Below are 22,632 nucleotides of genomic sequence, written 5' to 3'. Positions count from 1 at the left end.
ATGACTCAAAGGGGTAGTGGGTAGCAAGGTGGAGAGGTATAGCAAGTAAGTTCCACAGCTTAAGTCCGAAGTCGGTACGAAGGAAGTTAGGGAAAGCTCAAGAAACTGGCAGTGGAGAAACTCAGAGAACTTGAAGTGTTGTAGCTCCAGGGAAGGTTATGGTTAGAGCTCAAGTTTGTGGAGGATGGAAGAGGAGAACTCAGCTAGGGAATCAGTGGAATATTCACGCACTGATCCTATTGAAAAGACTGTGGGGCAGCACGAAAATTCACCCTGTCATGTGGAGCGAATCATTGAGCTATAGAACAGGAGAGCACCAGAGGAGATTATTTGGCCCTCTGAGACTGTACCAAACTGTAGTATAAATCATCACTCCCCCTTCTAACCTCTCATATCTGCTATTTCCTGGGGCATAAACAAGCCCAATTCACTTCTGCAAGTTATTTTTGACTCTGTTTCCATTGGCCCCATCAAGGATCCCAAATGCGAGCCATTTGTTGATGGAAAAATAGATCATCGTTGATCTGAGCCCTCCAGCACCAGAAACCTTTCTCATTCTTTACTCTGTGTAAAACCCTTTGTTGTTCTGAACACTTCTATCAAATCTTACACAGTCACAGAGTTACACAGACCCTTCGGTCCAACTCGTTCGTACTGACCAAGTTGCCTAACTGAGTTAATCCCAATTGCCTCCGTACGGGCCATATCCCTTTAAACCTTTCCTATCCATGTGACAGGTTATGAACTAATCACCTCGTTCACATCCCCTCCCCAGTGGTGCTGCCATGTTCTCCAACCCTTAGTTCTACCGTTTCTGTTATTGTCACTTTAGCATTTCTTTTCGCACCACTTCAGTTTGCACTGCTACACTTTGCATCATTTGGTTGTTTTTTTCACTCACTGCTGTCGTATTTGTTGTATTTATTATTACCATGTATACTGTTTACTCTGTAAGCTGCACGAGAGCAAGAAATTTCATTGCATCCTGATGTATATGACAATAAACTAATCTGAATCTGAATCTAACTGTCCAAATGCCTTTTAAATGTTGTAATTATACCCGCCACTACCACCTCCTCTGGCAGCTCGTTCCATATACTCACCACCCTCTGTGTGAAAAGTTGCCCTGTCAGGTCCCGATTAAATCATTCCCCTCTCACTTGAAATTTATGCCTTCTAGTTCTGGACTCCCCTCCTCCTAGCCTTCTCTACTCCAAGGGGAACAACTCCAGTCTCTCCTATGTCTGTTATGTTACTGACTCAATAATCTACAGGCTAGAGAATGGAAGAGTTCAAATTCCACAAGTGGCAGTCTGAGGAGGGACTGAGTCCATTTCAATACAAAGCAGTGACTCTAAATCATGTAAAGATAAAATACCTGCAAAGAATAGTTAGCTTTTGCATTGATTAAGTGGGTTATTAGGTCTGCCGTATGCTGGAAGTGGACAGTTTCTGAAAAAGAAAGAGACAACAATGAGGCAAAAAAGGGAGAAACAAGCTTTAACTGTTTGAGAGCTGAAACAGAGGATAGGAAGAGTGGCAGTAAACAGCAGGGGTCTCAACATTCAAAAAGAAAACAAGTATCAAGGAAGATCTACGGGAAAAATGTTTACAGACTTCCAGGAACAAGAGAGAAGAGCCAAGAGAATCCCCTCTGTTATGGGTAGGGATCATGATCTGAATGTGTGGATGGAGCTGGGGTCAGGTCCGGACACCACTGGTAAGGAATGTGGGTAGGTTTGTAGCTGGAGCTGGGACTGGGGTGCTTGTCTGTTTCAGATGAAGCATACAAGTCGAAACTTACAAACTGAAACTCATCAGGGTTCAATTTCCCGCTCCCTTTAAACTCATTGGGTCAATTTCCAGCTCCATTAAACTCAGTGGACTCAATGAAAAGTGTATTATCCTATTGTCTAACAGGTGAAATAAAATTATTTTAGGGTATTAATAAGAGTAACACCCAATAGTCTAGAAAATCTGCTAGTCTGGCACCACCAAAGTCACAAGGGTGCTGAACTATTTGTGTTTTACTGTATATTATTCCCAGTTCCTTTTTATTCCTTTTTATTTGCCTCCTAAGCTTTCCACCAGCTTAAACATGAAGAATTGTTTCTTTGTATTCCCCTGCCTCATTATGCTCCTTCATTGTGGGCTCCCTTACCACGGGAAACACACCCCGCCAACACTATAAAATCGTTTGATGGACAAACATGGCCAGGTGCAAGGTTCCTCTCCTGATCTGGAAGCAACTCATCATTCCTTCATCATGACTGGATCTAAATCCTGGAACGTCCTCCCTAAGCAAGACCTTCATCAGAAGGACAGCAGCATTTCAACAAGGTGGCTCACCACCACCTGTGTGAGGGCAAGAAGGGATGAGCGATGAATACCTGCAATGCCCAGGTCTCAAAAATTAAAAAAAAATTTAAACAATCCTCTTAAACTATTAGCTCATCTTAATATCCTGTACTCAAAGGAATAAAATCCCAGTTTAAGCAGCCCAAAGTCTTAATATCTCTGTAAGACTTTGGGACTGGAGTGCTTGTCTGTTTCAGCTGAAGCATACAAGTCGAAACTTTCAAACTGAAACTCATCAGGGTTCAATTTCCCGCTCCCTTTAAACTCATTGGGTCATCGAGAATGAGCCAACCATCCAACACTAACCCCACTCTACTCCTCTTCAATTTCCCCACATTCCCATCAACTCCCGCTGGATTCTACACATGAGGGGGAATTTACAGTGGTCAATTCACCTTCCAATCTGCTCATGTATTTGGGAAACTGGAGCATCCAGAGGAAACCCATGTGGAGCACCCGTTTATATTAATCCCATTTAATTATTTCCACTTTTCTATCAACCCTCTCCAGATACTACCACTCATCTATGCACTTGGGGCAATTTACAGTGGCCAATTAACCCACGACCTATAAATCACTGGGATGTGGGAGGAAACTGAAGCACCCCAGGGAGAAACCACATGGTCACAGGCAGCACATACAAACTCCACATGGACAGGTCAGGATTGAACCTGGGTCTCAAAGCACCTGAGGTCAGGATTGAACCTGGGTCTCTGGAGCTGAGGCAGGAGTTCCACTAATTGTGCCACTGTGCTGCCTCATGAACTTCCAGCATCAATAGAGCAACAAAACAAGATAATCCTTCAGGGTCAATTTGCAAAACTTTGGGTTGTGAGATCACAAAAGCCTTAAGTAGGGATGTAGGGAAAGAGCAGGGAATAGGAGTTGAGGTCAATGATCAAATTATCATGACACTCAGTGGCAGAGATGGTTTGAGAGGGCAAATGGTCTACTTCAGCTGCTGTTACTTCTGCTTTTAAATGACTCTTCACTTTTAATTAGCTTTGAACCCATTGATGTTCTCTAATGAAATCTACAAAATATTCTATAAGAACTAAGTTTTGTTTTGCTGATGTGCCATTGGAACATAAAAGGACTATTGCCATTGGCTCATTTATCATATTGGCAGCAATCTGCTATAATGCTTGGGCGAATAAGTCTCTTGTGTGGTGGCCTTTAGGACACAATTAGTAGTATCTCGAGAGGTATAGTGTATAAAAGTAAGGAAGTGTTGATGAGGCTCTACGGGGCGCTAGTGAGGCCTCATTTGGAATACTGTGCGCAGTTTTGGGCCCCGCATCTTAGGAAGGATGTGCTGACGTTGGAGAGGGTTCAGAGGAGATTTACGAGAATGATTCCAGGAATGAAAGGGCTTAAGTATGATGAGCGTTTGTCGGCTCTTGGACTGTACTCGCTGGAGTACAGAAGGATGAGAGGGGACCTCGTAGCGACATTTAAAATGTTGACAGGTAAGGATAGAGTAGATGTGGCTAGGCTGTTTCCCTTGGTGGGCGTGTCCAGGACCAGAGGGCACAATCTTAGAATTAGAGGGTACAGTTTCAAGACAGAGATGAGGAGAAGTTTCTTTACCCAGAGGGTGGTGAAATTGTGGAACTCCTTGCCACGCACAGCAGTGGAGGCCAGATCAGTGGGGGTATTCAAGGAGGAGATAGACAGATATCTAAATAGTCAGGGTATCAAGGGATATGGGGATAAGGCTGGCAAATGGGATTAGAATAGTTTTTTTTTTCTCTCTCTTTTTTTCCCACCCCATTTCTTTTTCCCTTTTCCTTGGAGCAGACTCGATGGGCCGAATGGCCTGCTTCTGCTCCCTTATCTTGTGATCTTGTGATCTTGTGATCAGAGAACTTGTTATTTGATCTATTTTTCATAGATGAACATCAAGCTCATAGACTCTGGTAAAGCTGAAGCCAAGTGCAGTGTATATTACATCAGAACATAAGAACCAGGAGCAGCAGCAGGCCATTCCGTCCCTCAAGACAATGCCGTCATTTTTCTAGATCACAGCTGATCTTCTACCATAAAATCATTTTCCTCCCTTGTTCCCATTTCCCTTGATTCCCCTAGTGTCTGGAACACCAGCAGGAAACAGAGTGAGCTCTCAGTGTATTCAGGAAGGTGACATCACGGCTCAGGTCCTGGGTTTGGTGTGGGAGGGATGGAGAGATCGAGGCTTGCTGCTGGTGCTCGTTGGAAGAGGCAGCCCTGAGGAATGGCAAGGGGATGGCGAGACTGAGACTTGGCTGAGGGAGCATCACTGATTTGCAGCATTGGTGGGGGCTGGGGTAGAGCCACGATCTTCTTTGAATGTTGGGTTAATGGTGAGAGGAACACTCCTGTCACTTCTTGTCGAGGAGGGCAGCTTCTGTAAAAGACTGTCTTCTTCCACCCTGCCAGTTCCTCTCAGAATATTACATTATGGTGAGATTACTTCCAACCCACCTAAACTCCAGTAGGTAGAGGCTTAACCTACCCCTGACAGGAGACCCTCCTCCTAAGTCAGCCTAGTTTGTAAGAATATCAACTGTTGGCTGTTGGTATGGGATCGTAAAACCATGGACCTTTACAGAACAATAGGAAGCCGTTCAGCTGAAACATTGATCCCATTGTCGAGCCTCCAGTGCCACATCTGGCAGAGTTGCTGCCTCACAGCTCCAGCAACCCGGGTTCAATCCTAACGTCCGATGCTGTCTGTGTGGAGTTTGCACCTTCTCCCTGTGACTGTGTGAGCTTCCCCTGGGTGCTCCCAGTTCCTTCCCATATCCCAAAGATAAGCAGGTTGCTAGGCTGATTGCCCCCAGTGGTAAGTGGTAGAATCTGGAGGGAATTGGTAGGAATGTGGGGAGAATAGATTACAGGGAAAATTAATGGAGTAGGATTGCTCTGTGAGCTGGCATAGACTTGATGGGCCGAATGACCTCCTTCCATGGAAACCTGAAGACCAATGGGGACATAAGCTGAGGCTGGCTCAGCTCAGCTTGATCTCCATTCACAAATGGACATTGTGTCTTGAAACCTCACTCTTTCCCCAAGATATCTGGTGTGCGTGGGATCTTCGCTGAGAAACGGTGGAACAAGATTGGTCATACACTTACCGTCTGCAGTCCCGTGGATTAACAATAACTCTTCCTCTCGCAGCCGTAGCACCCGATATGTAACCTCTGACACCTACGAATTAAGGAAGAAGCATCTCATGGGTCCAGATTACAAGGCACATCCACAAATAAAAATCACAACTTAACAAGGCAATTTTAATACTGTTGTCTTGCATACTAATCAAAGCAATGAAATGCAATCAGCTTCAGACACTGAAGAGTATCCACCCCATCTGTTGTATACAGAAGTTTGGCTTTCACTAAACCCAACAGTGTACTGATTTATATCTGTGTTTATTGTTCATTTTTGGGGTCTTAGCAACCCTGAGAATGGTGATGCTTGTTGACCATCAGCTGATTGACTTGCTGTGCCATTGAAGAATTGACAACATGGTAGGTTTGAAGTCATTTTTGCTGGGGGAAGTGGGGGCTGTACCCTTGGGGCATTTCACAGGTGAACCATGCCATGATTAGCGTTCTAGCAACAGTGTAATAAGGAAAATAGAGAGGATTTTAAATTGAGGGGATCAAAGACATGATATTTCAAAGAGCTGAGATGAGATTGGAGAGAAGGGTATTAATATAGGAAATAAGAACACTAGAACATAGGAAACTGGTGATGTAGTAGGCTACCCAAGAATGCTTCACCATTCAGCAAGATCTTTAGCTGATTCTTTACCTCAGTACTATCAGTTTCTAGCACTATCCCCACATCCCTTGACTCCCTAATGTCCAGAAACCTATTGGTTTCGGTTTTGAATGAACTCGATGACCAAAGTTTCAGTCCTCCAGCGTAGAGAGCTCTAAAGGTTCATTGGTTTTTAAGTGAAAAGATTTCTCTTCTGTTGAATCCTAAATGGCTCTTCCCATATTCTGAAACTGTGCGTCCTAGTCAAGGGAAACATGGTCCCTGCATTTGGTCTGTCAAGTCCTGTGAAAACTTTGGAAGTTTCAGTGGGATCACCTTCCATTTCTCTAACCTTTAGAAAATACAGTCCCAGTATACTTACTCTCTCTTTTTATGAGAACTCTACATCTCTGGAACCAGTCTAATGAATATTCATTATACTCCCTCTGTGGCAACTACAGCACATAGGCCACACCAGGTAAGGATCTCATCACCAATATCAATTTTCAAAGTTTCCAGGTTATCTAAATATTTCCCATGGTGGGATTGTAACTCATATCTCTGGGTCATTTGGCCAGTCCTCTGAACCATGGTCAACTTCATCCATGTATTGTACAAGCAAGAGTCCATAAACCAGGATGAATAGATCTCACAAACCTGCCAAGTTGACTTGATAGAGGTGTACAAGATGATAAGAGGCATAGATCGAGTGGACAGTCAGAGACTTTTTCCCAGGGCGACAATGGCTAACACGAGGGGACATAATTTTAAGGTGATTGGAGGAAGGTATAAACGGGATGTCAGGGGTAAGTTTTTTATACAGATAGGGGTGGGTGCGTGGAACGCACTGCCGGCAGAGGTTGTGGGGGCAGATACATTAGGGATATTTAAGAGACTCTTAGATAGACATATGAATGATAGAGAAATGGGAAGCTATGTGGGAGGGAAGGGTTAGATTGAGCAGGATAAAATGTCGACACAACATTGTGGGCCAAAGGGCCTGTGCTGTGCTGTAATGTTCTATGTTCCTAAGCAGCACACCCGGTTATGAAAGCAGCTGGATTTGGACTCCTTTTACTTAGTGACTGAAACATTTGATTTCATAGTGCGTTTAAAATAGCAAAATGTCTCCGGACAGTTCACTGGAGAGTTAACTGATGCAGATGATGGTCAAAGACTATCTCAAAAGGGGAAGTTAGGGGGTGGAGTGATGGAGAAGGGAACTCTATGAGTTGAGGGCCCAGGTAGCTGAAGCCACAGCCAGCAGTGGTGAAAGTGATTAAATTCGAGGAAAGGGACCAGGCCAATGTTAGAGAAGGATAAAGACCTCAGGCTTGGGGGTGGCTAAAGAGATAGAGAGCAGTGAGACCTCTGTGGGTTTTGAAAGTTAGTGAGAATTTTAATGCGTGTATTTTGCTGATGCTGGAAATCTGACATAAAAGTAGAAAATGCAGGAAATACTCAGCAGGTCAGGCAGTAATTCCAGCATTTTCTGTTCTTTTGGAGAATTTTAAAATTGAGGTGTTTTGCAGAACTGGAAGTTGGTGTTGACCAGCGAGCTCAGGGGTGATGGGGGTATGAGATTTGGTGAAAGTTATGATACAAGAATATTGAACAGCAAAGTTTTAGAATCTGCAAGTCCATAATGAGTGGAAGAAGGTAAATTGGTCAGGAAAGCATTGGATTAGTCAAGTCTCAAGGTATAAGGTCAAACTAGTAAAAGCTAAGTAATTTCTCTCAAGTAATATTTAGTAACCAAATTAAGAAAGATACAAACATATCCCACTTATGCACATTAGTACTTGGGAAGGACCACAACAAGTGTGGAAAAAATTGAACAAAAAAGGAGTCTCAAGGCAAATACAGAAGCTTTTTAAGTGAGTTGTGCATTTGTTCTTACAAAAAACTAATTTACAGTTCTTGTTAACATCCAATATTTTAATACAGGCATTAACCTGCTCAAGACCATCTGTTAGTAACTTATAAAACAGTGGACAATACAGAATTTTACAGGAACATGCTATAAATTTGGACAGCCACATGGAACAGCAAACAGTCAAGGCCAATGGATGTCCCTCTAAATCAAAATGCTTGGAGGGAGGACTCGACGATGAGATGTGACAATGGCAACGTGAATAATATTGTGAAAGTCAGTGAAACCTCTGTAGAAAGGCAAGTAAAGAATTAAACGTCAACTCAGAAAAATTAGTATGTGCCTTTGCGTCTTATAATTCAACAAAGTAATAAACTTAATGCAACATTTATGATCTCTGGGAGGTGCTGTATTAGGTTGACTCATGTTCAATTAACCTCACTGTTCCTCTTAGGAAATCAGTGATAATACAAATATTTCACAAGGGTAAATATGCAGGCATAGTACATTGAAGTTATAGACCATATTTTCTAAATTAAAGTTATCTAGCACAACTCAGCACACTGTGGAACATCTGGGTACCCTTTTAACTGTGTAATTTAATACATCTTTGGTGAGTGAAATACCAAAAACAAAACAAAAACAAAGATTTAGCATGAGGCCAACACTTTGTGTTTAATGAGGGAGAATTGCACATACTTCAGTTCTGATGAGAGATCATTGACCTGAAATGTTAGCTCACTTGTCTCTCTACAAATGCTGCTTGATTGCTTCTCACAGTTCCAATTACATTTCTGATTTCCAGCACCTGATGTGTTTTGCTTTAGCATGCTTGGTTGCACTTGGAGGTTGTCTCAAGATTACCTGTTTGCTTATTAAAGCTCCACATAGGTACTACATGTGCTGTACTGTTCAATGCTCCAAGTAGGGATTATCCTGAGTGTGTACCCGGGTAGTTTGGATTGTCAAAGAAACATGCCTCATCACTGTGAAGGATCCCATTAAATTTTCATCCAATTGTTTAAATAACAGAAATTCTCCCCTTTTGTTTTTTTAACAAGGCTGATTCACACTGGTCGACAATGGTACATTAGCTTTCTTTGGACTTACCCCATAACCTCTTTCAGTTCTGCTGAGCATGCCCAGATAACGCTCCGAGAACGCAGATGCTGTGAGGAAGGAGAGAGCAGGTGAGACGCACAAAGAATAGCCAGCACTGTTGAACACACACCAAAATGAATGCCGCAAACATTTTCCCTTGAGCATTGGAAACTAAGGCACATTAATGTTGAGTTCTCACTGCAGTGTGAGGCAGGCAGGATAGACTGACAAGATGCTCCTTTTTGCATGACCTCGTTTTCAGCAGGGTTGTGCTTTGTCTAAAGAGCAGCACAGGAAGTTGTACAAGATGTAACGTGGCAATCTCTTAACCAATTCATTTCAAATGATAAGGGATGGGATGGAATTCCTGAATAGATGATCCCTTGTTTTTCAGACAGTGAGCCCTGATTCTAAACACCCCAGCCAGGGCAAACAACACCCTTGCATTTACTCTGTTGAGGTGCAGAAGAATTCTGTACATTTCAATGACGTCTGCTCTCATTCTCCTAAATTTGAGGGAGTACAGGCCTATTCTGTTTAATTCCTCCTCAGAGAACAATTGCCCATTCTCAGAGTCAGTTTGTGAATCTTTCCCTAGGCAGGAAGACCAGAGCTGGACACAATATTCCAGCTGCTGGCTCAACAAGGCGTCATATAATTGTAGTAAGGCATCTTAACTTTTGTATTCAAATATTCCGTTTCTCTTCCCAATTGTTTATGTAATTCCTCATTAACTTGTAGTTATTCATATTCAAGTACACCTAAGTCCTGCTGAACACAACACTTTCAATCCCTCACCATTTAAAAAATTGTTTCTACCAGCATGGCTGAATTTGCACTTTCAACGTTATATTCCATTTCCTGTTTCCTTGCCCATTCACTTAGCCTGTCCATATCCTCTTGAAGCTTATCTGCTTCCTCCTCACATCTCACACTGCCACTGAGCTCAGCGTCATCAACAAACTTGGATAGATTACACTTGATCCCGTCTTGCAAGTCATTGATATAGATTGTAAACAGCTGGGACCAGCAGTTCAAGCACTGTATCCATTGACAACTAGTTTTCATTCAATTTGCTTCTCTGATACATTTTCTTTTACTGATTTGAAATATTTCCTCTCCTCATTCTTTCTTGACTTCAAATAAAATTGCTGACTCAGGAAACAGAGAGTCACCGTTTCCCTGATATGAATTCTAAATTTACCTTTCAATGGTTTGAACTCATGTGCCCTGTTCTAGACTCAATTTAAGTCAAATTTATATATCTTTGTAAGATCACCAATTAGATACCATTTTAATTTAAGTCTGAACAGTCCAATTTTTCCCCAGGCATTATCATATGGTCGGCTAATCTTGCTGGTGGACCTCACATCTCCTTTGGACCAGAGGTGCTTTGCCTCAAACCAAGGTTTGGAGAAAATTATTGAGACCCATAGTTGTTAAGAAGGCGTATGGTGTGTTGCCCTTCATTAGTCGGGGTATTGAGTTCAAGAGCCGTGAGGTAATATTGCAGCTCTATGGAACTCTGGTTAGACCACACTTGGAGTATTGTGTTCAGTTCTGCTCGCCTCATTATAGGAAGGATGTGGAAACTTTAGAGAGGGTGCAGAGGAGATTTACCAGGATCCTGCCTGGATTGGAGAGCATGTTTTATGAAGGTAGGTTGAGCGAGCTAGGGCTTTTCTCTTTGGAGAGAAGGAGGATGAGAGGTGACTTGATAGAGGTGTACAAGATGATAAGAGGCATAGATCGATTGGACAGTCAGAGGCTTTTCCCCAGTGCGACAATGGCTAACACGAGGGGGCATAATTTTAAGGTGATTGAAGGAAGATATAAGGGGGATATCAGAGGTAAGTTTTTTACACAGAGAGTAGTGGGTGTGTGGAACGCACTGCTGGCAGAGGTTGTTGGGGCAGATACATGAGGGACATTTAAGGGACTCTTAGAAAGCCACATGAATGATAGAGAAATGGAGGGCTACGTGGGATGGAAGGGTTCTATGTTCTAAATAAGTAATAGAACATAGAACATAGAACATTACAGCACAGTACAGGCCCTTTGGCCCACAATGTTGTGCCGACATTTTATCCTGCTCTAAGATCTATCTAACCCTTCCCTCCCACATAGCCCTCCATTTCTGTATCATTCATGTCTTTGAAGAACATGTAACCACAAGCCAGCTGGTGCCATTTCCTGATCTTCACCCCATAGCCCTGTAAGTATTTTCCTTTTGTATATCTATGCTGTTGTGGTGGAAGGTGATTAAAGGTGAGGGTTTTGGGTGGGCACCAGTCTGAGATTCAGTGTGTTGATTCTTACCGTAGAGTTTAAAGTCTGTGATTGGTGAAAGTGCAATTCCACACTTGAACAAGGCATTTTTTTTGTCCAAGTCGTTTTCTGTTGTAAGTAGCATCAAAGTCAGATAACCGCCATAAGCCTGCAGAGAGCAGACAGAAGTTAATCTTTCACATGTTGACTATTAACTTCAGTTTTGGTGCTTCAATTGTACATCAATAATCAAAATTATAATTCCCATATAGTTCAGTTCATTCTGCCCATAAACGTATTATTAGAATTGCAATGGTACTTTCACGCTGTTAGATTAAACTGTTATATGTTCCTGAAAAGCTTTCTCTTTTATTTACCTTGGGCCCTGATTCTAGGCACCATAGCCAGGGGAAACATCAGATCTGCATCTACCCTGTCAAGTCCTGCAATGATTACGTGTGTTTGAATGAGATTCCCTCTTATTGTTCTACATTGTAGAGAGTATGGGTCCAGTTTGTTTAATCTCTCCCTATAGGGACAAAAAGACCATAAGATGTAGGAGCAGAATTGGGACATTTGGCCCATCGGGTCAGCTCCATCATTTAATCATGGCTGATACTTTTAACCTCATTCTACTGCCTTCTCCCCGTAACCCTTAAACCCCTCACTAATCAAGAACCTCGCAACCTCCCCATCCCAGGAATCAGTCTGGTGGATGGAAACACAAGAGACTGCAGATGTGGAATCTGGAGTAACAAACAATCTGCTGGAGGAACTCAGTGGGTCGAGCAGCATCTGTAGGGAGGGGGGAAGGAATTGTCGATGTTTCGGGTCACAACCCTGCATTAGGGCTGTTTCTGAACATTTTCTGTTTCTGTTATGATTTCTCTTCCATTGATTTTTGCCTAGTCCTATTTTCATAGATTCATAGAGATCTATAGCTTGGAAACAGGTTCTTCAATCAAACCCCTTCATGCTGAACAAGATGCCTGTCTACATTACTCCTACTTGTTCACATTTGGCCCAAAGCTCTCTGACCCATGTATGTGTCCAAATGTATTTTAAGCCTTGCAATTGTACCATTCTTATTTATTATTTGCTAAGTGCTGATTTTACAACTTTCTTAATAAATAGATTTCAACATTTTCCCTACAACTTATGTCAGGCTAACTGGTCTGTAGATCTTCATTTTCTCTTCCCCTCCACTATCTCCATCACCATCTTAGTCAGGACCTACGGATTTATCGGCTTTCAGTCCCATTTGTTTCTGTGATTCTTTTTACTGCTGCTAATTCTTTTAAACTCCATACTGGACCTGGTACTAGGCAATGAGCCTGATCAGGTTTCAGATCTCTTGGTGGGAGAGCATTCTGGAGATAGTGACTATAATTCCTTGACCTTTACCATAGCCTTGGAGAGGGATATGAGCAGACGATATGGGAAAGTATATAACTGGGGGAGGGGGAATTATGATGCTATTAGGCAGGAACTTGGGAGCGTAAATTGGGAATAGATGTTCTTGGGGAAGTGCACAGCAATAATGTGGAGGTTGTCTGAGGAGCACTTGCATGGGGCTCTGGATAGGTTTGTCCCATTGAGGCAGGGTAAGGATGGTAGAGTGAAGGAACCGAGCTTGACACGAGATATAGAATATCTTGTTGAGAGGAAGAAAGAAGCTTACCTGAGGTAGGGTATGGATGGTAGAGTGAAGGAACCATAGTTGACATGAGATGCTTACCTGAGGTTTAGAAAGCATGGATCAGACAGGGCTCTAGAGAGTTGTCAGGAGGGAGCTTAAGAATGGACTTAGGAGAGCTAGAAGGGGGCCTGAGAAGTCCTTGGCGAGTAGGATCAAGGAAAACCCCAAGGCATTCTATATGTATGCAAAGAATAAGAGGATGACTAGAGAGAGGGTAGGACTGATCAGGGATAAAAGAGGAAACATGTGCCTAGAGTCGGAAGAGGTAGGGGAGGTCTTTAATGAATACTTTGCTTCACCAAAGAGAGAGACCTTGACATTTGTGAGGATGGCGTATGACAGACTGATATGCTCGAGCATGTTGATGTGAGGAAAGAGGATGTGCTGGAACTATTTAAAAACATTAGGATAGATAAGTCACCGGGGCCAGATGGGATATATCCAAGGTTATTACGGGAAGCTAGGGAAGAGATTGCTGCACCTTTGGCTATGATCTTTGCATCCTCACTGGCCACAGGAGTAGTGCCAGATGATTGGAGGGTGGCAAATGTTGTTCCTTTGTTTAAGAAAGGGAGTGGGGATAACCCTGGGAATTATAGACCAGTGGTGGGAAAATTACTGGAGAAGATTCTTAGAGACAGGATTTATGGGCATTTAGAGAAGCAGAGGCTTATTAGGGACAGTCAGCACGGCTTTGTGAGGGGCAGGTTGTGCCTCACGAGCCTGATTGAATCCTTTGAGGATGTGACAAAGCACATTGATGAAAGTAGAGCAGTGGATGTGGTGTACATGGATTTTAGTAAGGTGTTTGATAAGGTTCCTCATGGAAGGCTCATTCAGAAAGTCAGGAGGCATGGGATCCAGGGAAACTTGGCTGTGTGGATTCAGAATTGGCTCACCCATAGAAAACAGAGAGTGGTGGTAGATGGAGTGTATTCTGCCTGGAGTTTGGTGCCTACTGGTGTTCCGCAGGGATCTGTTCTGGGACCCCTGCTCTTTGTGATTTTTATGAATGACTTGGATGAGGATGTGGAAGGGTGGGTTAGTAAGTTTGCTGATGATACAAAGGTTGGTGGTGTTGTGGATAGTGTAGAAGGTTGCTGTAGATTACAGGATATTGATAGAATGCAGAGCTGGGCTGAGAAGTGGCAGATGGAGTTCAACCCAGATAAGTGTGAAGTGATACACCAGGAGATCGAATTCGAAGGCAGAATACAAGGTTAATGGCAGGACTCTTAGCAGTGTGGAGGAACAGAGGGATCTTGGTGTCTAATTCCATAGATCCCTCAAGGTTGCCATGCAGGTCAATAGGGGTGTTAAGAAGGTGTATGGAGTGTTGGCCTTCATTAGTTGGGGTATTGAGTTCAAGAGCCACGAGGTGATGTTGCAGCTCTATAGAACTCTGGTCAGATCACACTTGGAGTATTGTGTTCACTTCTGGTCGCCTCATTATAGGAAGGATGTGGAGCTTTAGAGAGGTGCAGAGGAGATTTACCAGGATGTTGCCTGGATTGGAGAGCATGTCTTATGAGGATAGGTTGAGTGAGCTAGGGCTTTACTCCTTGGATAGAAGGAGGATGAGAGGCGACTTGATAGAGGTGTACAAGATGATGAGGCATAGATCGAGTGGACAGTCAGAGACTTTTTCCCAGGGTGAAAATGGCTAACACGAGGGGGCATAATTTTAAGGTAATTGGAGGAAGGTATAAGGGGGATGTAAGGGTAAGATTTTTACACAGAGAGTGATGGGTGTGTGGCACGCACTGCCTACAGAGGTTGTGGGGGCAGATACATTAGGGACATTTAAGAGACTCTGAGGTAGACACACGAATGATAGAAAAATGGGGACTATGTGGGAGGGAAGTTAGATAGATCTTAGAGCAGGATAAAATGTCGGCACAACATTGTGGGCCGAAGGGCCTGTACTGTTCTGTAGTGTTCTATGTTCGTCATTCACTCTGGTCCCACTGTTCTCACCTACTGCTGGGAAGTTTATTGTGTCATCTTTTGTGAACACAAACACAAAATTTTTGTTTTATTTCTTACCATTTCCTATTCCCCAATTCAATTTCTCCTGTAGCAAAAAACAAACCGCTCTAGCTACTCGGCAGGTCAAGCAGCATCTTTGGAAGGAAAGAGTCATGACCTTTCATCATCCACCATTCCTTTGCCTCGATAGATGCTGCTTGACCCACTGAGTTCCTCTAGCAGTCTGTACTTGCTCCAGATTCCAGCACCTCCATTCTCTTTTGTTCTCAAGTTCCCATTGTATCAGTCCGCAAGGAACTCATGTTAATCTTTCGTTAATCTATTCCTTTTTGCACATCTACAAAAATGTTCACAGCTTGTTTTTATCTCTGTCACTGGATTACTCTCATTTTCTACATTCCCTCTATTTAACAGTGACTTCGCACTCCTTTCCTGGATTCTGAAATGTTCCCCATGCACAGGCTGATTGCAATTTTTAGTAATTTTTTAAGCTTTTCCTTTGATCTAATACTGTCATCAGCTTCTTTTGTTAGCCATGGTTGGACTACCTTTCTTACTGGGTTTTTGTGCCTTACAGGAATATATATTTGTTGCAAGTTAATGTGTCTTCATTCTTTAAATATTACCCATTGCTTGTCCACTATTGATGCAGCTTCCCAAGTTACCATAGCCAACTCATGCCTCATTCTTTCCCAGTTTGCTTTGAACATAGAACACAGAACATTACAGCACATACAGGCCCTTCAGCCCACAATGTTTTTTTAAATTTTACTTACAGCGTGGTAACAGACCCTTCCAGCCTAACGAGTCCGCGCCGCCCATTTTGAATCCATATTAACCTACCCGTACGTCTTTGGAATGTGGGAGGAAACCGGAGCACCCGGAGGAAACCCACGCAGACACAGGAGAATGTACAAACTCCTTACAGACAGCAACGGGAATCAAACCCGTAATAGCGTCGCGCTAAGCGCCGACATTTTATCCTGCTCTAAGATCTATCTAGCCCTTCCCTCCCATATAGTCCTCCATTTCTCTATCATTCATGTGTCTATCTACTTGTACTTAAGGGTCTGGATTTGGATTGAACTAAATCACTTCCAATTTTTTTAATAAAATTCTTCATGTTATGATGTCTCTTCTGTAAGAAGTTAATTACCCATTTATCATTGAGCAATATTAGATCTAAAATGGACTGTTCCCTGATTTGTTCCTCAACATACTTTGATTGAAAAGTATGCTGTGGCCACTGCATAAGTTTGTCACCCACACCTTTACTGCTGATTTGTTTTGCTCAGTCACTATGTCGATTAGAGATGATTAATGCGTTCACACATGAAGCGCAGGAGGAACTTAGCGGGTCAGGCAGCATCTATGGAGGGAAATGGACAGTCAACGTTTCGGGTCAAGACCCTTCATCTGGACTGAAGGAAAGAGGGGGCATCGCCGGTATAAAAAGGTGGAGGGAAGGGATGGAGCAAGAGCTGGCAGGTGATAGGTAGATCCAGGTGAAGGGGGGAGCGGTGATAGGCAGAGGAGGGAGAGTAGGAATAATATCAGAAGCTGGGAGGTGATTGGTGGAGGTGACAAAGGGCTGAAGACGATGGAAGCTGATAGGACAGGGAGGTGGAGTGGAATAAAGGGAGGAAGGTGGGGAAAGGAACCAGTGGGAGGTGTGTGGAGATGGGCAGATGGGGGGGGGGGTGGGGATAGGGAAAGAGATGGAGTGATGGGGTCCAGCTGGATCAGGAAGAGAGAGAAACAAAGGGGGAGAAGGTGTTGCTCCAGATTCCAGCATCTGCAGTCTCTTGTGTCTCTGATTATTACATTACCCTTGTTATATCTGCCTGATTTATACCATGATTTATAATATGGCTTGTGGAGACTGAATAGGCTGGGTTTGTTCTCCTTGGAGTAGAGGAGGCTGAGGGGGGACACTATGATGGGCATACATAGCCTAGATTGTGGGGAAATTTTCTCTGTAGCGGAGGTGGAGAGAGCGTAAGCATAGGGTAAGGATTAAGAGGTTTAGAGGGGATCTGAGGAAAGAACCTATTCACTGAGAGGATCAGAGGGTGGTCGTAATCTGGAACACACTGAGGGGTGGTTGAAGCAGGGACTCTTAAAACCTGATTGCAGCAGTCAGTAACCATTGGAAGTTTGGGGACGAGATAAATATTTTGGTGAGCACGATGTTACCTGCCCAAAAACTCCAACTCTGGTTGCATCAACGTAAGGTTCTTTCAAGAGGATCCTGAAATTAAAGCATCCAACAGATCAAACCAGGAAAATGCACTTTTTTGCCAAGTATTATTAGCCATGTTTTTTTCCCCAGCAGTTTGACAGAAAGCATGCTCCATCAAACTGTGAGCAGAACAATGTACAGTTATTTCAAGGGGGCCTAAAGAAAGTTAAAAGAAGAAACTTAATTAAATGACATACAAAAATCAGTAAGGGAAGAGCTAAAAGGGCTTAATGCTACCAAATCTGCAGGACCTAATGGTTTCTACTCCTGACAGTTCAATGTCAAATGTGGTGCAGTTAATGGAATCTGTCACCAAAGGTAGAGATTGTTTCAATCAACCATGGGATGTGGACATTGCAGGCAGGGCCAACATTTATTGTCCACTTCTCATTGCCCTTGAACTGAGAGAATGGTTAGAGGCCAAACACATTGGTGTGGGTCTGGGATTACAATACATCAGGCCAGGCATGGATAGGAATATTCCATCCCGACAGTGCATGACTACACTGCACAGGGTTTACGACAAAGTAGCCATCCGTTTTAATATGGTTTTAATTCCATATTTAATTTTATTTAAATTTACCATCAGACAAGGCAGAACTTCTACCTCCAAATCATTAACCCAGGTCTCTAGATAACAGGGCAATAGACAAGTATCAGTTGACCCTGTTTAAAAGAAATATGTTGCCAGCAACAAAATTAGTCAACATTTAGTGAGGTTACATGAAAGACTGGCCCAAAAGAACACTTTCTGCAGATTAATATTTATTCAAAGGCATTGGAGAAGAATCTCATATAATCAAAAGGAACTTACTTCAAAGCATCTGTCTGATCCTTTTCTTCCACAGTTCCCAATTTTCCCTTTATTTCATACAAGAGTTTGGTGCCTTGGAAACCACTGCCGCGCCCATCGAACTTAACAACAATAGCGTCGAATGAACTAACAAGGATAGTTGTCCAATCTACTTGGAACTGCTCTGTGACAATCTGGGTACCAGGACTGTCACCGCTGTAACAAAGCAAAACAGGCTGATCCATTAATTGAGGATGTTTTTTTCTTCCATGTAATGTGTTGTGACAAAGTAAATAGGAACACAAGGAATAAGAGCAGGTGTCAGCTATATTGCCTCTTGAGCCTGCTCCCATCATTCAATAAGATTAAGGCCTCCACTTTCCTGCCTGTTCCACCCTTGATTCAACTACAGTCCAAAACTTTATCTCAACCTCGAATATATTCAATTAATTGGTCTCCACAGCTCTCTATGGAAGAGAATTCCAAAGACTTGTCACCCTCCAAGAGCAGAATTTTCTTCCCATCTTTGCCTTAAATGGGTGGTCCCTTATTTTGAAAATGTGCCCCTAGTTCTAGATTCTCCATGAGGGGAATATTCCTCTTGGCACCTAGGCTGTCATGCCCTCTTGCAACCTTATATCTTTCAAAGAGATCACTGTTCATTCTTTTAAAGTCCAGTGAGCACAGCCCCACTCTGCACAACTTTTCCTCAAATGAGAACCCCTTCATCCCAGGAATCAACCTAGTGAACTTTCTCTGACCTGCCTCCAATACAAGAATAACCCTCCTTAACTAAAGAGACCAAGAGGTTTGGGCTTTGTCATAAGGAATAAGTAAGCAGACCAGAAAAGTTGTTAGTTTTGTTCTTGGAGAAGAGAAGGATAAGAGGATATTGAATGGAGGAGTTCTTATTCATAAATGGTTTGGATTGGATAAATAAGGAGAAAGTGAATCCAGTAGCAGCAGCACTGGCAACTGGAGAGCACAGAATTATGATGAGTGGTGATCTGAGGGGCAATTTTTTCCCACGAAGGGTGGTGAGTATGTGGAATGAGCTGCCAGAGGAAGTGGTTGAGGCAGGTACAACAGTGTCATTTAAGAAGCACTTGGAGAAGTACATGGAGGGGCGGGGCTTGGAGGGATATGGGCTGAACACAGGAAATTTGGGACTAGCAGGGTGGGCACCATGGTTGGCATGGACTGGTTGGGCCAAAAGGCCTGTATCCATGCTGTATTGCTCTATGACTTTATGACAGATTGAGAGGTGATATGAGGAAGCGGTCCAGTTTATCATGAAAACCAGCCTCCCCTCCATTGACTCTGTCTACACTTCCCACTGCCTTGTAAAAACAGCCAACGTATTTAAGGACCCCTCTCACGCTGGACATTCTCTCTTCTCCCCCCTCCCATTGGGCAGAAGATACAAAAGCTTAAGAACATGTACCTCCAGGATCTATCCCACTATTATTAGACTTGAACAAACCTCTTAAACAATAAAGATGGACTCTTGATCTCTCAGTCTACATTGTCATGGCCCTTGCACTTTATTTGTCTACCTGCAAGGCACCTTCTCTGTAACTGCAACACTATATTCTGTATTTTGTTTTTTTTCTCTCTCTTGTACTACCTTGACGTACTTATGTATGGAATGATCTGTCTGGATGGCGTGCAAACAAAGCTTTTCACTATATCTCAGTACATGTGATAATAATAAGCCAATTATCAATTACCAAACAATGTGACAATGTGTTGAGGTTAGAAATTCACTGGCTCAAGGGGTGACAGAATCAGATTCAATCATTACATTTAAAAGATCTGGAGAATTACATGGAAAAAGTACTTACAGACCTATGGGGAAAGAGCAGGAGGTGAGATTATTTGGATGATTCTACCAAGAAGCCAATGTAGACAGGAGCAGTGGGCTTCTGTGATCTACCAGGCTTTGACTCTAGGCTTCTGATATTGGTATTTGGTAAAGACAGTTGATTGATGGTTCTTAGAAAGTCTTTATATGTGACAAGTTTTGACCGGAATTATGAACAATATTTAATATACTTCAGTGAGGAGGTTGGACTTCATTTTTACTGAATTTCCTACTTTCAAAATATTGAAACATATCTTCAGAAGATATGTGTGAGATCGTCTGTAATAATTCTACAAAGGAAGAATGATTTGTATTTATACAGCACCTTTCACCAGTTCAGGATATTCCAAACGCACTCTGTAACTGGTAAAATACATTCGGGTTTGGTTATTAGTGAAATCCAGGGAGACACAACAAGCTCCAACAGCTGTGAGTTAAATAATTTATCACTGATCAAGGAATTGGTGAGAACTCTGGTATTCCTGAAAGTCATGCTACACGATCTCTAACACTGAGAGAGCAAATGAGATCTTGGCTTAAAATCTCTTTTGAAATTCAGCACCGTGGACAGTGCAACTCTCCCTGTTCCATAGAGCCACAAAGTCATTACCCTTTGGTCCAACTTGTCTGTACCAACCAAGACGCCCATCAAAGCTAGTCCCATTTCCCCACATTTGGCCCACATCATAGACACATACAACATGTGTCTTTGACCCACTGTCCATGCTGACCTTCAACTACATACAGTATTTATTCTAATCCTGCTTTAATCTCACTTTCTATTCTCTCGGAATTCTCATCAAATCTCCTCAGATTCTACCACCCATCTACACACTAGGGGAAATTTACAGTGTCCAATTAACCTACCAACCTCTGTATCTTTGGGATGTTGGAGGAAACTGGAGCACCCAGAGGAAACCCACGTGATCACAGGGACAACATGCAAATTCCACACAGACAGCACCCGAAGTCAGGATTGAACCCAGGTCTCTGTCACTGTGAGGCAGCGGTTCTATTAGCTGCACCACTCTGCCACCATCTTGGCAGTGAGGTTAATGCCATGGCTTTCCAACTCAGAGGTACGAGCACTGTCACCTGACCAAGGTCGACAACTCCATCACTGGCCTTCATGGGAACAAAGAAATAAATTCGGGCAATCTGGGGATTAAGGGATAGGAACAAGAAAGGAGAGTTGTCAAAGGTCAGTCATGGCATTGGAGTGTGGCCAACTCCTGATGCCCCCATGTAATTGAAATCTAGGCAATCCAACAGCAGTCTGGCAAGTGAAGTAGGACTGTATATATCACCAAAGCCCCCGGTCTGATCATAGGGATAAAATAATACTCACACAATAAGTAACAAAGGGTATTGTGACAACTCTGAGAATCCTGCTGGCTTCATAATTTGCATTTTGAGTGCTGAAAGACAGTAAGGTGCAGTTGGGTTAGTATTAGTGATGCCCATAATCGTCAAAGAGTGAAACATTTCCACAGCCTGATCAGTGGTGGCTAAGTCACATCTCTTACCGCTTCCTTCTCTGGCTTTAGAGAATAAAGCAAGGAAAGAAATCGTACAGTTGTCCAAGACTGCACACATCCTAATTTGTCTGACCATGTTCCTATCTCGGAATTTAATCCTTCCACCACCGGTGGGTGTGGCCCCAGCTGCCAAAGCCACAAGCCCTGGAACTCTAACCCTAAGCTCTTCCATCTTGTTATTCCTCTTTCCTCCTTTAAGATGCTCTGTGAAAGGATTTTCAACAGTTGCCCCTACGTCTCCTCACATGGCTAGGCATTGAAGTTCATTTGGAGAGACCCTCGTGAAGCAGCTTGACAAGGGTGCTATATAAATATAAGACTGTTGAAATGTCCTGGTACTATCTTGTGGATGAAAAAAGACTGGGTTCACTTGGTCTGCCTTCTACTACCCTTACACTTACATGATATAATCATAGTGAAGTCACCAGTTCAATGTCATTCAATTATCTAGAACAGACCTAAATTTTATACAAGAAACACCCAAGTGGTGATGACATCTGGATACTTCATGTCCAAAGTAAACCAACAAGCATTCTACACTCAACTCATTATCCCAAAATGTTACTCTTATAGGGCCTTACAAAGTATAAGTTTAGAGTTATACATTTGTAAATTTGTACAACACAGAAGAAGGCTCCATGTCCCACCATGTCCATGTTAACCACCTACACTAGTCCATTTACAAACACATTGTTCATAACCTTTTATGCCTTGGCAATTCAAGTGCTCACCTAGATACCTCTTCAATGTTGTGAGAGTACCTGCCTCCATCCCCCACTTTGGCAGTGCGTTCCAAATTCCAACCACCCCCGAGTGAAAAAATTATCCCTCAGATCCCCTTCATTCCCTGACCCTAAATCTATAATTCCTAGTTTTTGACATCACTGTTATTGCAAAAAAAATCCTACTATCCACTCTGTTTATGACCCTCATAATTTGTACAGATATACTGTTGAAAGTATGCTGACTGGTTGCATCATGTTCTGGTATGGCAATTCGAATGCACAGGAAGGTAAGAAGCTGCAGAGATTAGTGGATTCAAGCCCAATATATCATGGGCATATCCCTCCCCACCATCGGTAGTATCTACAGGAGGTGCTGCCTCAAGAAGGAAACATCCATCACAAAAGATCCTCACCATCTGGGCCATGCCATCTTCTTGC

The 22,632-nt window shown here is 42.9% G+C and overlaps 1 protein-coding gene across 5 annotated transcripts in view; it reads right to left on the bottom strand.

Annotated features, from left to right (window-relative positions):
- Nucleotides 1-22,632, bottom strand: part of dpp6a (dipeptidyl-peptidase 6a) — a 546,960-nt gene that overhangs the window by 5,505 nt on the left and 518,823 nt on the right. For all 5 annotated transcript variants that reach the window (XM_052015996.1, XM_052015997.1, XM_052015998.1 and 2 more), the window contains 7 exons: nt 21,280-21,349; nt 18,089-18,283; nt 17,229-17,283; nt 11,396-11,513; nt 9,086-9,144; nt 5,475-5,547; nt 1,379-1,452 (listed from right to left, as the gene is read on the bottom strand). In XM_052015996.1, coding sequence (XP_051871956.1) covers nt 1,379-1,452; nt 5,475-5,547; nt 9,086-9,144; nt 11,396-11,513; nt 17,229-17,283; nt 18,089-18,283; nt 21,280-21,349 — 644 coding nt within the window. The remainder of the gene's footprint in view (nt 1-1,378; nt 1,453-5,474; nt 5,548-9,085; nt 9,145-11,395; nt 11,514-17,228; nt 17,284-18,088; nt 18,284-21,279; nt 21,350-22,632) is intronic.

Source organism: Pristis pectinata, chromosome 5, assembly GCF_009764475.1.
Source record: "Pristis pectinata isolate sPriPec2 chromosome 5, sPriPec2.1.pri, whole genome shotgun sequence".
Lineage (NCBI taxonomy): Eukaryota > Metazoa > Chordata > Chondrichthyes > Rhinopristiformes > Pristidae > Pristis > Pristis pectinata.
This window is presented reverse-complemented; position numbering and strand designations above follow the sequence as displayed.